The 17,970-nt window shown below is 38.1% G+C and overlaps 1 protein-coding gene across 8 annotated transcripts in view; it reads left to right on the forward strand.

Moving 5' to 3' along the window:
- Positions 1 to 17,970, forward strand: part of CSRNP3 (cysteine and serine rich nuclear protein 3) — an 83,975-nt gene that overhangs the window by 11,266 nt on the left and 54,739 nt on the right. For 5 of the 8 annotated variants that reach the window (XM_052675438.1, XM_052675437.1, XM_052675439.1 and 2 more), the window contains exon 2: positions 14,834 to 15,004. In XM_052675438.1, coding sequence (XP_052531398.1) covers positions 14,857 to 15,004 — 148 coding nt within the window. In that variant the 5' untranslated portion in view covers positions 14,834 to 14,856. Of the gene's footprint in view, positions 1 to 14,833; positions 15,005 to 17,970 lie in introns of those variants that run through there. The other 3 variants (XM_052675445.1, XM_052675443.1, XM_052675444.1) reach the window with 1 other exon arrangement.

Genomic DNA, 17,970 nt, shown 5'->3' on the forward strand with positions numbered 1-17,970 from the left:
CATTTTGGACTTCAGTTACACAGCATATTTTTCATCCAGGCACTGACAGTAGTTGTCTGTCCTTGACTGCATCATCTGCGACACCAAAGGAATGCTCTGTGCTGGGCTTTCTTAGCTTCCTCTAGGCGTGATGCCCTTTGCTGTTCTGTTGACAGATCTTTCTGCACTGCTGTTCAAATTACTTGACTGCATCTCCCAGAGTGGCAGCACACACACACAGTTTTCAGGAGCCTCTCCTAACCCTGCTACTATCAGTTCATAGCAGCAGATGCATTTTTCCTGGAGTGGTGTGTTTTGATTTGGTTTGGATTTTTTTATTATTTTTTTTTTTGGGGGGGGGGGGGGGGGGGGAGGAAGGGAGGGGGAAAGAAGGGATGGTATTATGTATGTATGTTCATTTTTAATGATCTGACTGCAAAAAACAAAATTCCTAAGGAAGGATAGAGCCTGCATGCAAGTGCCTGGGAACCCATGGATATCTGGAGTGTGGGCAGAGCTCTTGGCCTGTATTTCAAACCACACATTCCAGTCATGACAGACTGGTGGGATGTAGGGCACTGAGAATCAAAGTGTTACAAAGTCTCTCTCCTCTCAGGACATTTAATAAATCTAGTATGTAGCACGTGGAGTATCTTCCAGGAATCTTGCTAGTAGAATGATGAGTAAGATTTTTATTTCTAGACCACTTGTGTGTTGTCTGATGTCATCATAACAGTCTTTTAGGACAGCTATTATGCTGTTGGAGACATGACTGCTTCTGCATGTCTAGGTGAGCTGATGACTCTACCGCTCCTGACTCAGGTAGCGGCCACCATTTTTCTTAAGCAAATGCCTAATCCTGATGAACAGATTGCAGAGACTCAAATATCTGGCTTTCTCCAAATATCAGGCTCCATTTGTGTCTTCATTAAACAGTGTATCTGAGCTGCTCTCATACTTTACAGAAGAGATATACAGTAATTAGTTTCTAAAGAAAGACTGCGTGATTAACTATCAAAAAGTTACATAACCTGAGGTGGCTGCTGGGAGTCACCTGCTTTATTACTGCCTGTGTGGATCATCAAGTGGAAATAAAAAGAGGTGATACCCTTAATCATTTCTCCAATGTACCTTTTTTCTCTGGCCACCTCTTCTCTTTCTCTTCTACCTGCAAAAGGTTTGCATTTCAGAAGAAACCAAACTGGTGTGCAATGTGCTGCCCAGCATTTTAAATATGAGAACAGAGAAATGCAGCACATCCTATGCCAGATCGCAGAAAGAAAACTGTCTTGGCTTGCTTTGGATGTATGTATGAAGTAAGGACCACTAATGAAAAACTGGCTGCAGAGCTTAGCAAACCATCTTCTTTGATGTCAAACATTGTTGTGGTTTTCACTATTGATTTATCTTTAAAGAATTTTAACTGCTCTGTCTTTAGATAAGTAAATCCTTCATGGCTCTAGGAAGGAAATTGGCATGTGCACTAAGGAGGCATGGACTAGATATGGGATAGAATAAAGCAGAAAGAGGAAAAAAAATGTTTTACTAGATGAAACAGAACAGCTGAAAATCTTTTTTAATAAAGAAAAGCATAAAGGCCTAAAGAGAAGGAAAATGGGGTTACTGATAGAGCCTACAGAGGGAAGAGAGTGGAACAATTAGCTCTGCTAAAGACAGAGTCTGAGAAAGAATATTCCAGAAAGAATCAGGTTGTTATGAAATACAGGAGATTTGTTTGTGATTCTAATTACTAAGCTGTGTCAGTTCACATTTATAATCAGAGATGTCTAAAGCATTACGATAAATGAGGCTTTTATTTGTGTAGGGTTTTTTTGTTTTCCACCATCTCTTTTAATTTACTTTGTTAACACCATTATATAGTAAAGCAGCGATGTAATTTATATACGCTTCCTAATTTTTTTCTCTGAAACTTTTTTCTTTCCGCGTCATAAAGGAGGTTATCCTTCAAGATGTCACCCCTCCATAAAGGGATTGCTAAAAGAAGCTTGAGTTTTCGTAAAGCCAAAAAGTGTGGAAGCAAATATTTTAGTAGCAACAGAGTTGGTGAGGAAAAAGAGAAGTAAAACCTTTGTGGGAGTCTGTTTCCTAATGAAGCTTTTTTTTTGTGCAGTGTAGTAGTTCTGGAGAGGTGGAAAAAGTTCAAAAAAGCTGAAATGGCTGAATGGTTATAAACCCCCTCGTTAATTACTCGAGTCATAGCACGAACTGGGTACAGATCTTGGTTCAAAAAGGACTCACTTTCCTTTATTCCGTCTCTGCATATATGCAACTAATTAGTGTGGTGATAGTTATTCAGAGCTGCAAAAGTTAGTGAAGGCTTTGAAGATTCTGGCAGTGGATGCGGTCAGCCTGATTCAGCCATCATGGCCGGGGTGGCAGGCAGCTCCAAAGGGACTGGAAGGCAGCGCTCAGAGGGCGGTAGGCCGGGCACCCAGAGCCTCAGCACAGTGTGGGGCTGGCAGCCTGGTGAGGACACGTGATTGGGTACTGCATGGCTGTTGGATGGTTGTAGCATAGCTTGGGCATAGCCGAGGGCAAGAGGCTTCATTTAAAGGCAGCTTCCTGGCAAAGGATGCTCAGGCCCATGGTAGACCACTTTGTGCTCTTTTTCTTTTGTGCTACAGGCCACCAACTGTACTGCCTGTAACTTCTCCTTGTGCGTATCCAAACCCCCCACAACCAGAGAGCTTGCTCAGAGCAAGACATACAAATAGAATTGCATTTCATATGTCTAAAACACATTTATCAAGCAAATGGCTTTATTTTTGATGTGCAAAACAGGGCAAATCTCACAAGGTCTATCTGAATGTTAAGTAGGAAATAGAAGAAACTACCAAATGCAGGATAGATAGATTGCACGAACGCCGCTCTGCTGAGGAGGTTCGCATGTACCTGTCTTGTAAAGTGTGGGGGAAACAACAGCCTATGTAATTATAACCTTTTTTTTTTCTTTTTTTTTTCTTTTTTTTTTTTTTAGAGCAAGGCCACTTGCAGTTTCTTTTCTAATTCTGTCTTAAGTAGTTGCTTCAGTCTGGGACTGTTTTAAAGGCTGAGTTTTGTTTGGTTGGATTTGTTAATAACTCCCATATTGCTTGGCAGGCACTTGCAAGAAATCCGGACTTGTTTGTGTGTACTGTCCATTTCTGTCTTAGTAATAGTAGTACTTCAGGGTTGGAACAACAAAGCACCTTGCATCCACATTGGAAAGTCTTATATTAAAACCAGTTATGAGTCTGCAATTGTCTATCTCCCTGCATCTCTCTCAGCAGCTAAGCCACTAGAAGAGTTGAGCACCAAAGCTTCACCCTAAGCTTATCTGTGCAGATAACAAAGAAAGTAAAGTTCGAGGTATCTTCCAGCTAGTTGCTTTTCAGACAAAATGTCTCTTCACACTTTCCTCAGTGTTCCCAAGATTTATTTCTAGGCATTGAGGTAAAGTTTTTTGTTAAATTGAGCTAATTTGCTTGTAGGTGTCATAAAGAATCTGAGTGCTATGCACAGAATCCACTGGCAGTTTGTTATGATGTGGCAAACAGCTAGTTTTTCCAGTTTTTTTTTTTTTTTTTTTTTTTACTGCTATCACTGTATAGTGGGTCTATGCTAATTCATATGGTCTCACTACAGTTAAAGATCAATAATTCAGTGAAGATGGATGCTCTTATTTAAAGGAATTCACAGTTAATTTAAATGAAAATCTGTGGCAGCAAATAGAAGGTTGTAAACAGAAAGGTATTTTCCAGCTTCTGCTTCTTAGTATTTTGATTTCAAAGGGAAATCCTAGAACGCAGGTACTTTGATGTGGCAGTAAAGTTTCATTCGTGATTTTGATTTTAAACTCAAATGAAATGAACTTAATGCTCATGTCTTCAACTGATACCTGATTTATTTGAATATGTAGAAAATCAAAATTCTCTTTGCAATTTTTCTTGAAAAATGCTTTTTCATCATGAATTTAGGAGGCTGCAAGTAGACTTGGTAATGGAAGGGAGGCACAAAAAATTGAAAATTGTTCAACTCATTTTTTGCATATGAATTCCTATTTATTTAGAAAATTTTGCGTGGACAAAAATCACCTAGAGACTGGCTTTTGGCATTAGATTTGTGTTATTGGAGTTGGCGTCAATGAGCCTTCTAGGTCTCTTCCAACTCAGGGTATCTTGTGATTACTTATGAAATAAGTAATAAAGATGCATAAGCACAGCTTATATAGGTAGAGTTTTATATAGATAAAGCTTCAAGGAAGATGTTAGTAGCAATTGTTCTCTTTTTAGATATTTTATAAATACGGTCCCAAGCAGAAAGAAAATGTATTTAGCTGATGCTCAGGGACACTAAAATGGCGGAAGTACAGCTACAATTTGGTAGAAATTAAAGCCACAGAAAATCTCCCCGCCCTCTATTATTTTGGCCTCAGAACTTCTGATGCTGCATATCTCAAAACCATAGTGTTATTTTTAGTCTGTGCAGTTGGTATTGCTTTACAGAGTTGGAGAGTAGTAGGAAATTACCGTCATCAATCTCTGAATTGTAATTTGCATTGAGATTTCAGAATCTTGCTTTGTGTAAAAGCAGCATTGTTACTTGGATAATCACAGAATTTCTCAAAAGCACAGCAGCACTCTTCACTGACAATCTGGAGAGCTGAGTCAGTATCAAAGAATGTATATAGGCACTAAGTATTCCTACAGCTGGTTGCTTGTTTTTCCTTAGAGAAAGGAGCTGGAGGGGAGAATTGCTATTCACTAGAGGAACTGAAGGTTATTAATAGAGATGTCTATTTTTTTTCCCTTGTCTTTAAATTTCATCATTACCTTTCAGTACAGTGTGTCCTCACTGATTACTAAGTAGCTTATTAGACCTATTTTTCAGATACGCTTTTTTGTGTGTGTTTTTCTTGCTGTTTTCCCATTTTGCTGGGATGCAGATGGGGGTGGGGAGCGGGAAACAGGGGAGAGAGGAGAGAGCATGTTCCAGAGGATGCCAGGATGACTTCAGTTATTGGATGACTGCTATTTGATGGATAGAAAAAAGGAGGAGTAAACCTTTCAGTCTGTACTCAGCTGAAACACAGAAAACCAGTGTACAGGTAAGGGAGAAAAAATACTGTATTGAGCAGCTGTTCTTGATCCTTGCCACAATATTTCATGGCTAACAAACATGCATGTGCAACAATCTTACCGTTTGTTTCTCGTTAGTGAATTTGAAGCAGTGTCTTTATTACTTCTGCTTTCTAGGACATTTCAAATTAATTGTAATCCATAGGGGAATCCTAGGCATCCCTGATGCTATTTGAGAACTTGCTCGTGTGATGGTGTAGTCAGTGATGCAAGTTGTTCATTAGGCTATAGGATGAGAGATCTTTTGTGTGGTGGAGCTACTGTTGAAAATACAGCGTATGCTACCAGCAGCAAAACAGTGTCGGTACATCTGAAAAGAGTGATGTTTCTTTCATTTATTTTTGCTTTATTTTTGTGTTTAAAATTTGTGGTTTATAATTCAATCAAAAAATTATTTCATAAAAATACATATAATTAAATTACACATACAAGATCAGTATTACAAGATTTATCTATTGCAGCTGCACACCAAATTTAATTAACTGTATGAAAATCATTCTACAGACTTCATATGTTAGCAGCAGCATTTAGATAACAGAAATTTGGGATGGTGAAGAGTAAATAGTAAAATAATAATTATTAGTACAGTAAATAACCTAGTGCAGAAAACAGGCTTATCCATTGAGGTATGTTATGTGAGGGTTTACAATTACAGAAGGAGGTCTTGGTCCCACTGAAGAATTTGGAAACAACAGAGTTTTCTGTACGAGGGGAGGATTTAAATGTGTCAGCTCCCTCCTGACTCAGTTTTGCATGTGTTACGTGTAGCAAATAGCTGTAATACTACAGGACCTCATTATGATTGTTTGAAGCAGAAATCTTTATTGACATAAATGAATTGTGTTTATAAATTGTTGCCAATGTGTATCTTTTTTGTTTTTAAAGCAAACAATTATTTACATTATTTCACATTAGTGATGGACTTACCACTACAGTGGGAATTCATGGAATTCATTTATTTTAGATAACTGTGCTTTTGCTGTATGTAATCTCATAATTATCTTAAAGAAGCTACTGCAAGTATTCCAGTAACCACAATATATTTCCAACATGACTTTTTTTTCCTGACATTTCTTGAAGTTAATGATAATGTACTGAGAAACACCTATTTTTTTAAGCAACTTTCTATATTTACTCTTTTATTGAAGGGGTTCATTTTTAAATTGTATGGAGTGATTGCTCCTTAGGCAGTTGTTAATTTGTGTGACACTTGTCTGTATCTTAAAATACAGTATTATAGATTAATCATTTGACGGAAGAACTGGGAGGGTTATTTCATTAACTAGTTTTTAATGACTTAATTGTTCATCTTTCCACCCCACTAGAAATACAGTAAGGGGGATATGTTGTTGTCATAGGCCGTGTATATACAACTGAAATAAGAGAAAGGACTAGAAGCTTTCTGCTTGGTTTGAGTCTATGTGGTTATATGTTTGTAAAGCTAGATTTCGCTGGAATACTGCAGTTGAGCTTTACTAGATTTCAGAGGTTAAAATCAGTAAATACATGTATTCAGTTTTGTTCTGTTCATTCAGAGTGAATTCACTTAGAAAAGACCTAAAAGTCTTCAAGTGATTTTATTAAAGAAAAGCTGGAAAAAGCCAACAAAATTCTTGCTGTGCACTAAAGAGGAGTGGAAGAAGCTCTGTCCTTTACCCAGTTATTTACATACCTTGCCAGCTGCCAGCATCTTCTAGCCATTTCTAGAATGGAGCCTGATGTAAGTTTGCTAAATAAACAATCCAAAAAATCAATATGCTGTAGTGATCTACAAAATGATTCTAAATAACTGAGAAGCTGTTTCTATATGTATTATTGCAGTGTGAACACGGATAAATAAGAATGACTGAAAAACAGATGAACTGCATCCGATTGTTTTTTATTTGTAAGCAGTGGGTATATATCTGAATCGACAAGGAAAATGTTGAATTACTAAGTTTAAGTTTATTACTAAGTTCTAAGTTTATTTTTTCCAGTCACACTCTCTCCGCTTTTTCTTTTCCCAAAATGAGAAGTTTAACTCAAACCAGTTCTGGTAACAGCGAGGAGTTGATAAAAACAAAGATCTAGTTCCACATATATTTAAATGATTCTGTCTCCTTGGAAACGCTACTGCTGCAGATGGATTTGGATTTTGCTGGCTAAAAATACCTACTTAATAATGACAATATGAAAGATATTGGGTAAAACTGCTGTGTGTAGTCACTAGTTCTGAAGTTCCCTCATGATTCACGTACTACTTGAACTAAAGATATGCATGTTCTATCCAGTATTCCCAGTCAGCTGCTGCTGGAACTCACCAGTGGCATGGAAATGAGAGAACCTCATTAGCTGTGGTCACAGACCTGAGAAGGAAGTACATGCGTGGGGGAGGATTGCTGAAGAACTTGTAATCAGGCAGCAAGTTGGAAAAATAGCTGGTGGTGAGGGTGTAGAAGTCAGTAGGACCTACGGCAGTATCTGGTTCTTTCTTTCACATTGCAATTTTATGGATGACTGATGCCTCATAGCCCGAGCAATGCCACACCCTCTCCTTCAGTAGAGCAGTCTAAAAAGTAATAAGCCTTTTCTGGGAGCCCAGATAGGAGTTTGAAAGTTTCTTCAGATCTTTGGTGGTACTACCTGAAAACTTCGGTGGGGATCCCATGATAGACCCAGCTAACATTCTCTTAGGTGACATAGATCTGAAGGTTAGGTGTCATGAGCCTGAATTTGTGGCCCAGCTGCAGCTTGACTTTCTCTTGAATCTGTTTGCCTGTAGGGCTCAGTACCCTTTATGTGTCTCTTGCTCTGTTGGAAATGGCTTTTGATGCAACAACTCACTTAGAAAACAGTTACGAGTGAAACAGTGTCAGAGTGTACAGCTTCTATGGGCAAATCTCATCTACATGGGAAAGCTTTCTCTCTTGTTGAGTGCCTCTGAATCCTCTTCTGCCAGGTCGTACCCTGCAGCTGAATGCAGAGTTCCTGGATGTCTGGTTGAATTAGCACTGCTTTTTACTCATCTCTTTTCGCTCTTCAGGGAGCATGCTGAGAAGAGGCCCAGGGAGAGCTAGCCTAGAATTTTCTTGTTTGCAGAACTGCGTGTATTTCGTGTAGCTGTTGAACTCAGACATCAGAAGGTTGCTTTAATGCTGCTGTATATGAACATTTTGTATTGGGGTGATGAATGGAGGATATTTGCATGCTTGGTATGTGCAGGTGTTTGTGAGATGCTGTACAGAACAAAGGGGTACAGAACTGCCACACATTGTTACATCCGTACAACGTAGACAGGAGAGTGAGCATATGCCAGCATCCCTTTGGCATTCTAAGTTCATTGCCGGTGGAGCTAGTTTGAGTGTACAGTGGAGCATGCAACAATGTGTAGGCAGTCTGGAAGATTCGTGGATTAGTGCTCAAGTGTGAAATCAGGAGTTCTCTGAAGCGACGGTACAGAAACCCTGCAAAGAGCAGGCTTGGCAGGATTTAGCTTGCAGTTTTGGAACAGATTCCCCAGGTTGAATTGCACAGCCATATTCCTATAGGATTTACTTAGTGCTGTAGGTTTAACTAGTCTGAAGCAAGCAAAGCCTTTTCCTAGTTTATGTCCTGTGTAACTGACCCCTGCTGTAAGCACCAACTCATGAATAAGATTATACTAATGGTATTTCCTGTGCCTACACAGTGGTCTCTAAGTGGAATTATCCCGCTGTGTGTTTTTAATTTTTACAGATTGTACTTGTGAAATTATCAGAGCCTACCTCTGATAACTGGTGCTTGTTATTAGAGCTGCCAAATACACAGAAACATGTATTGCAAACATAAATTTGAATTCTGAACAGCTGTTTGATTCATGTTCTTGTACCTCTGCTGTTCACTGTTTGCAAGCATTCATGCAAATGGATTCGTGTCTGCATTAATGCAGTCCTTTACATGAATAGTCATTTTCACAAGCAAATGGTATTCTTTGTGTGAGTGATGTTCTCACTATAGATGCTTTCAGTTTTGACTTTTTTTTTTTTTTTTTTTTTTTTTCCCCCCTTGAAAAACTGTCAGCTGTACGAAGAGCAGAATGTGATTTGTAACCAAGCAAATGCCTTGGTTAGTTCATGACCAACTCTTACTGATGTTTTCCAAGGAAGAGAAATATCTTGAAAATATAGTGTGAGCTAATAAATAAACCTAAATGCAAAAAGAATATTAATCATGACAAATAGTCCAAACATCTCTGCTTGTGGGCGTCAATATTCATGATTTAACTCTGAAATGATTTGCCAAGTGTTCCAAGCATCTTATAGCACATGCTGACTGGCCAGTGGGTGGGAGTTGTTTATGAGTACTGAGCAGTAATGTTTTATGTGTAACATCTGTTTTCTGCATCCTCCTGTTCTGTTTGCAGTCATCTACGTAGGATAGGTTTTTGTTCAGAAGGAAATCTGTACTGATACTCCAGTCTAATTTTTTGTCTAATTTTTTCCTTGCTTCCAGCTGATACATTTGAGACAAGGCAAGATGCTGTGTTACTCATGTATTAAGTCTTTGTTTGCCTGCCATTTATTTTTATTTCCAGATACGAATTTTTATCCAGGTTTTATTACTGATGCTATCAGCTCTCAAGAAGGAATCTGTCCAAAATAAGGTTTCATAAGTGAATGAAAGAAAAAATTAATTGGATTTTTTTTTTTAACCGAAATGCCTTTGGACTTTCTCGTTTGTTTGGGATTTTTGTTTTTTTTTTCTTACTGGAGCTTTAGGCAGTATCTGCTTCCTGAATGCATCGTGAACGTGAAGATGCATGATCTGAGACAGGGACCTATTTCATCATTTCATATCTCTTTGATTTTGTGTTTTGGCTGTTACCTGTGATACATTGATACATGCTTGTGTCCATGTCTTTGCAGGTATGTTCCGTGCTTTTTCACTTACCCATATGGTGAAACATATAAACTGTATATATATTTAATGCTGAATTTTGCAGCACAGTCATTTTTTTTCATAAATTGTGACTAGGAGAAGTGTCTCTTTGTCAGGAAGGAAAGATTTTCTGAATTCCTTATGTCCGTACTGCAGCTTGTTGTCTGTTTTCTTAGCATCTTCTGGCACATGTCAAAGCAATAGCAGAAGTGCAAGTTAGGAGAAGAGCCTTTTCCTCTGTGTACCCAACCTGGTGCTGGTACTTTTTGTTCTGTGGATTGTATTTTTGTTTTGCTTTTTTGTTGTTTGTGGATTGCAGTGAAGGACTGCGGGTGATAGCTAACAATGTATGGAGCTGGCTTGGCAACGTGTCTTTCAGGGGGCAGCAGGGGAGGAAAAAGCTTCTCTTGGGACTACAGGAAGCAATGCATTGCCACCCTTCCCTTCCACTCACCAGCAATTCTAACGCAGCTCTTCTGGGGCTTTTCACTGCTATCTGGAGATACCTGCTTTCTAAAGGACTCCTGTGTTGCGATTGTTACCATGGTTTTCTAAAATCTTCAGCCCTTTCAGGCACAAGAAAGAGTCAATCTACCCAGGCTTTTGCATTATTTTACTCTGTAGGTTACAGGTACTGTGACTGATTTAAATATGCCTGCACTCAGGTGGGACTTTCTCTCCCAGCAGTACCTCTGCCTGCAAGCTCCTTACTCAGGCCTACCTGTTGCCATGGTGCCATGAGGCATCACCTTGCCAGCCTGCTGGCCCAGGTCTGACAATGTTCTCTTTGTAGCACTACTCTCCAGTGTGAGGAAAAGGAGGAAAGATGGATGGGGTGCTTTAAGAAAGAGGTCCTTCTCCCAGCAGGCACACGTCATGCTTCTGCTGTGGCAAGTTGTCCTTTCCTCAAAGAATCCTTGTCTGTGTCAGGCGTTGGCATTTGACCTACAACAGTGCGCACGTGGCCAATTTTCCTTGTTCTGATACTGCTCCATCTGTCTCAGCTTTGCTTAGCCTTAGTGCATTTTAGTGCCCCGTTAGCACAGTAAGGAGTCTGGCAGAGGTTGTTGCATTGCATCACTGTGGAGGACATTGTTGTGAAGCGTACATCAACAGGCAGGAAAGCTTCTGGCTGTTAGACAGCTGTTTAATAATTATCCACAAACATCTGGTTTTAATTGGACTCTTCAATTTTCATCTGAACAGGCAGTTTGCTGTGGTGGATCTCTGATTGTATTGGATTGTTGTCTCAGTGTTCACCTCTGAAGGATGGAGCTCTTGTTATCCTTCTGAGAGGCTGAAAACAGTGACTTACTACTTTTCTAATTCAGATTTTAATGTATTCTACACATCTGCTTTTCTTAGTCATATAATGTTCGTTTTCTGTAGAGTCTTGTACTTTTTGTGTACTGGATTCTATGCAGAAGTATGCACCTTCAGAATATACACGCTACTGTAGTGCTTCAGACTTCTACTTTCCACTCATGTACTGAAAGTTCAACTTAAGTAAGTCTTTGGTGTCTTGTTCTGTCCCCAGATCCTGTATAGTCTTAAGATCAGGATGGGTTTGGATTTCTTTGTGACTGTGGTAGCTTCAGTTTGATTCCCAAAAATCAAACTGAAACTACAGATTTAGTTGTAACAATTCAATTACAGTTCCCTGTCCTCGTTTCTTGATTCTGGACTTCAGAAACCCTTACAGATATTAAAAGCTTTGTGGTTTCATTTCTGTCAGAAGTTGGACTGCTGTTTTACTCTGTTTTCCACTGGGATGTGTTTTGTGATCAACAGAGTACAAAATAACTCTTGGATAAGCACGATGTGCTGTATACCGCCATGCTTATTGCTCCTGGAGATGTGGATGTGATACAGGTAGCATGATGTCTGTGTAAATGAGGTATGGCTTAAATGCATCAGACTGAACATGCCTCAGTCCTGTGCAGATGTGCATCTTTCTGAAGAATATTGGCTTATGGAATGGCAGCTGTTTGTACAGATGTGATTCTGAAGGAATCTCCTGCTGGTACATAGTGTGTACAAACAGATATCATCTGCATAATATCCACGTTTTTGAATAATGGAAGTATCTTTCCCCTATCCAATGTTTTTTCTGCAGAGACTTGATACCAGAGGCACACAAATCAAAAGATTTTTTTTTTCTACACAAGTGACAGCACCTAAATTCATAGTGATACTCAACTTCTCCACTGTTCCCTTGTACCCTGGCTTGACTATATTAGCTAGCTGGGTCTAGAACTAGTGTATACGTTAGTTCCAGGGATCCTGGAAATCGTATGGTACGGTTCATTGCAGAAATCTTAATAAGATGGCTTTACTGCTGTCAGCTCATGGCGCTTGATGTAAATGTGGGCTGTGCTAAATGCAAGGAAATTTAAGACTCTTTGTCGTTAAAAATAGCTGTTTCTGCTACTAACTGTAAACAGTTACAGTTACTGAGACTCTTACCATCTGTGACAGCTTTACTGAGGGGCAAGTTGCATGTTAGTCATCTTGGTGCTATGTGGTGTACTTGCAAAAGACAATGTCTGGCAAAAAGGCTTTAGTCTAGAAATCATTTCAGGCTATGAAATCAGCTCTTTGTGACAGTCTGCACACTAGTAATGATTACAGCTATTAGGTTTGCCTTGCAGTGCAGTTATGACAGAGCTTATTTGGACTTGGAGCTTTAAGACTCCTGTAGCCACAATTTCAATGTACTTAGACATGGATTTGACCTAGGTTTTGATTGCACAGTAAAATCTGTCAGCCCTTTTCTTACTCTTTCTGCCTTTTCACTGAGATGTTTCAGTGTAAGCATTTTCTTTCTCACACTCCAGCTGCTTCTTTACCCTGTTCTGCAGTCAAGCTATAATCCTTTGGTTTTGATATTGCAGGCTGTTGCCATGGAAATAATTGTGATTTTGCAAATTCAGTGCTGTAAGCTCTGCAGGAAGCAGAGGAAAAGGTGGTCAGCAAGAGATACAGTGAGGACAGGGAGGGCAGTTTGGAAGAGTTTTTTTCTGACTCAAAAACTTTTGGGGTTTTCTTCCCCCTCTTCATTTTTTCCATTTTTCTAGGTTTTCAATGTGTCACTGTGTGGGTTTTCTTTATTAAGTGGGGTTGTGTTAGTTGTTGTATCTTAATAACTTACGGTATTTAAACTAAGGTTGTGTTTTGTGGGGTTTTTTTTAGTTGTGTTGGTTTTTTTGTTTTGGTTTGGTTTTTTTGCTGATGTTATTGTAAACTGTAAGGAGATATAGAATGATCCTTTCCTTGTCCTCAGGATAGAAATGTAATACTTTCTTTGCAGCGTATAGTTACTTACTTTTGGAGAAAAGGGCAAAGTTGAGATATGAGCATGTGCTGTTTGTCATGTCTTTAGCCTGATCAAATCTCTTTCAGGAAAACAATTTTTTTTGTAAATAGTAAAAGTTGAGAAGAACATGAAAGGGATATGCATTTAAATGTGTTTGTGTGTCTGACAGTATTAGAACCTAATATATTTGTTCTTTAATTTTTAGTAAGCTCTGCAGACAAATAAATTCAGTGTTGAAGATCTGCTGATAATACAGCATCTGTTCTTATCATTATGTTGCATTATGGTAGCATTCCACATCTATATTGAAATCTTTTCTCTCAGTTAGACACATCCATAAGGGTAAAATGAAATTTAGTGGAGGAAAATACTTCATTATAAACTAAATTGAACTGGCAGCTTATAGAAGCTGAAGGCAAGTGATGTTCAGAAGAATGAGAATTTTTTGCTACTGTATGCTTGGAAGTGTCAAGCAGCAGCTTTTTAAATTTGTCTTTTTTTCTCCAGCTATTTACAGCAACTTTCTACTGATTAGTGTAGTCAGAGAGCAGATATGATCAGTAACTTTTAAATTAAGATCTTGCAATTAATTATATCACAAGGATGCAATCAGTAATTATGCTGACAGTAAACTTATATATATTTTTTTTAAATTAAAGATAAAGAAAAAAAAAAAACTGGTTTAGCCTGTTAGATGCATTAACGTGATCTAGGAATTTTTATTTTGTTTTCACTTAGCATTCCATAAGTAGGGATAAAACGGTCAGGTATCTTAAATGAAGGGGAAACAATGGTATTGGACAGTATGGTTAGAAAGCAAAGTTCATGAGGATAGATTCAATCCCATGATACTTGTATAAATGGACATAGTCTGCGTATGTGCCACTGCTCTGAGTATCTGAACTTTCTAAATGCTGCACAAGAAACTTCTGTGTAAATTAAAATTGCTATATGACCTCAGAACAGTATTTGCAGGGCCTGGCCTGACAATATGCTAAGTATCTCATGCTCTAAAATCTAATTGAAAATATGGGCATTTGCTAGTGCTGAGCATTTCATTCTGAACTGTACTTGGTGACAAATACTGATTTTTGTCACGTAATAGTTCTAGGTGCCAAGAAAGGTTTGAAGTGTTGTGTGAATGAATATGCATTTCTACTGAGTTGTATGAGATTACGTGCATTTCACCAAAGCATAAAGTGAAATACTTATTATTTAGTTTTGTGCCTGAAAATTAGTTGTGGAATGTTGACTGTTCTGGTAGAATACAGATAGCACTTTCTATCTTAAGAAGAAAAGACAGTCTGTAATAGAGTTAGAATGTCTTTCGGACATTCTGTACAGCTTCTCCTGTAAAAGTTGTTTAAAAACCCATGATAAGGAGCCACTTAACTAAAGGTAGAGGTATCAGAATGATATATAAACTCCTCCAGGTGAAATGAATTAGAAGACTTGAACAGCAGGCAGGTGTTTCAATGCTTCATTACCTCTGTTCCTGTTACAGGTGCATGTGACAGCACTGCAGCAATGAGTGGAATTTTAAAGAGGAAGTTTGAAGAAGTTAGTGGCACCTCGCCTTGCGCCTGTGTGTGGGATTCGGATGATGATATTTCTAGCAGTGAAAGTGCTGATAGCGGAAGCAGTGGCCACCCATCAGCTTCTAATCGTTTTACCCGTAAGTACTGAAGTGTTGTATTAAAGCATCCAGAAAAGTTCTACTTACTTTGAAGAGACACAGTGTAGGTTGCCTGCATTTATTTTGAAGTTCTTTTTTCTGTTTTACTGCATTTCAGTGTTAACAGTGTGAGGAGATCCTTCCTATTTAAAAACATCTTTTTCCTCTAGAAGACTTTTTTGGTAAAAGTTAGTGGTTGTCAGATTGCATAACTTTTGTACCATATCAGTTACTACCAGGGAATGTGAAATGTTTTAGGAAAATGGGAGAACATCTTCTGTTTTGGGTGATAATTTTGAGGAAGAGGAAAAAGCAGCAGTAACTAATATATGAGGCCGGTGTTTTTGCTTTATTCTGTCTGTTCAGTGCTGAGTAGTCTGCACTATCTGTTGCAAATCGGGCAGATGATCCTTGTAATCACTCATCCTGTCACCTGAGCCTCAGTCTTTTCCTTTTACCCTTGATAGGAGCAGAAGGATATTTTATGAGATGGTGTTATATTCATACTTGATGTCTATATGAGACACTTGAAGAACAGAATAAAGACAGCAGATAGTAGAGTAGGTTTTGAAAAACCAGACTTTTCTCTAGGCTTCTCACTGAAATTAGAATGGTAGTGAGAAGGACAAAGACTGAGATGATCTGAGACACAGGTAGATATGAGAAGTCAACTCCCCTCCTCCACCCCCAACTCATTACTCTCCTTTGATTGTGTTTAGGCTCTTGCTGTTGGCTCTTGAACTTGAACTCTCTGAGCTTTGCAATATGGTTTTCAGTCTGGAATTTCTTCCGCTTGGCGGTCTGCCAGTGCTTTAGTCTAGCAAATAGGCTTCAGGGCATGGTGCAGACACGTTTATTTTGCTTAGCTTTGGACGATTTTCCATTTTTATATGGTTTTTGTTTTCATTGTTTCGTTCTTAACAAAGCCACAACGTATTTGCTTGTTGTTTCTATCGGTAATGGCAGTACTTTAAAGCAACTCAGTTTGGGGTAACTATTTTTTAAGGTTTTTGAGAGAGGAAGAAACAAGTACATAAAATAGACAAGAATCTATGACTGCTACAATAACAGACTTTATAAATCACAAAATAAGCTGATTGAAGTAGTTGTTTTTTTGTGTGTGTGAAGTAGAAATAAGTAATTAAATTTGAATTTAAGGAACGCGGCTCTTCATAGCTGAATCTTGGACAATATAGTGGAGTCAAAATAGAAGCCACATATTCTTTTTACAGTGGTATTTTTATCCAAGCATCAGAACCGTAGTCCAAGAAAATGCAGTAGTTGATATAAATTAGCTGAGGTACTTGTGGTAATTTCTGGTTTGTTTCCTCAAAGAGAAATTAGTGGTATGATCTAAAAACAGTTTTCTTTTTCTAAAACCATTGTTTTTAAAAGTGTGCAACTATCACAGTTTACTGCTTGCATAAGGCTTTTTGTACAATAGGATTTGGAATTTTATATCTTGTTTCAGAATATTCCTTTCCAACCAAATGGTGGTAATAGTCATTTTCACATTCCTGTCTTCTCTTGCTGTTGCTTTCTACCAGTCATAAGCTTCTGTAAAACCCAGATGTTTAAAATTTATTAGCAGTTTGAGATCTCCCACTGCACAAGTTGGAATAAGAATATTCACAAATAACAATGGCGTGATAAACTTGTGGGATTAGGTTGTATAATACTTAAATACGTGGCAAAACATGAAAACGTGGCTTGCTGCCGTATGCAACTACATTCTCAGTACCACATGCTGTATGTATAACAGCAGGTTTTTAAAATATGTGAAGTGTATTTGTTCTAACCTCATATGAGATCAGTTGGATTCTTTCCTTCTCAGCCCACTTTATGCAGTGGTGTGTTTTATGCTATGCACATGTTCCCTGAAGTCTGTGCTCCTACAATGTGCCCAAAGCCAATGTGCTGTTCAGAAAAATCTCAGAAGGTTCATATGAATTCTTCTCGCTCTTCTTTATCAGTACGTGTGCAGATTCATTGCTTCTCCAAGGGACTTCTGAGACACACAACTGCAATATAAAAAATCCTCTATTAGGCCATGAGCTCAATACACAGCAATTCTTTGTGATACTGGAATGTAATAATATAACAGTATTTCATAAGCTAAACATCAATTAAGACTGCTGTTAATAACTAATACTCAGCATTTAACATTAATTCTTTTATTTATTTTCCTGTGGTCATGTATTTTAATCAAAAGTAAATGTTGGGCATATCCAAAACATTTAAAAGATTACAGTAGTGTTTTATTAGTTTTCATGTTTCCAGTAGCATGCATGGAAATGAATGTGCCAGTTTCACTGTATGATGTATGTTAGAGTACACATTTGTATATATTTATAGTATCCAAAAAGCATTGGTGTGTAAGAGCATAAATGTATATGTAATTTGAAAAAGTGTATGTATATTTGTGTGTGTGAATACATATATATATATGTACAAGTATAGTAAATGCACCAATAGTGTATAGAAATGTTAAGTGGTGCTTTAGATGTGGAACTTACCGCTGAACCAAGGAGTGAGAAGTTACAGCATTTCATAAGTGTTATTGGCTGCTGTTCCAGCTGTGGTAACTCTTTTCCTCCCTTCCATCCCACCCAAACATTTAAGTATTCCTTGTGTGAATCAAACAGTTCTTTTCTTTTCTGATAAGGTGACTGTGCTGTGTAAGCAAATTAATTCATGCCATTCTTGTAAAGGAAGGGTGAATAGTGTTTGTTAAACCCTTGAAGGAAAGTTTACTTTTTCACTCATTGTTTGCTATTCATTTTATTGGAAGCAATATTTCACTTTGTTTTAAATCTTCTAAACTCTTGGTTAGGGAATTTGACAGGGATTTGTGCTTTCCCAAACTTAAGCTCAAGTGCAGCTGGAAAAGTTTATCTAATTAATGTCCGTTAACCTTCTACAAATTGATGAAGCGTGTTGCAAACTGTACCCTTTCTGCTAATTAT

The sequence above is a fragment of the Tympanuchus pallidicinctus genome, unplaced genomic scaffold, assembly GCF_026119805.1.
Source record: "Tympanuchus pallidicinctus isolate F22 unplaced genomic scaffold, pur_lepc_1.0 scaffold15, whole genome shotgun sequence".
Taxonomy (NCBI): Eukaryota; Metazoa; Chordata; class Aves; order Galliformes; family Phasianidae; genus Tympanuchus; species Tympanuchus pallidicinctus.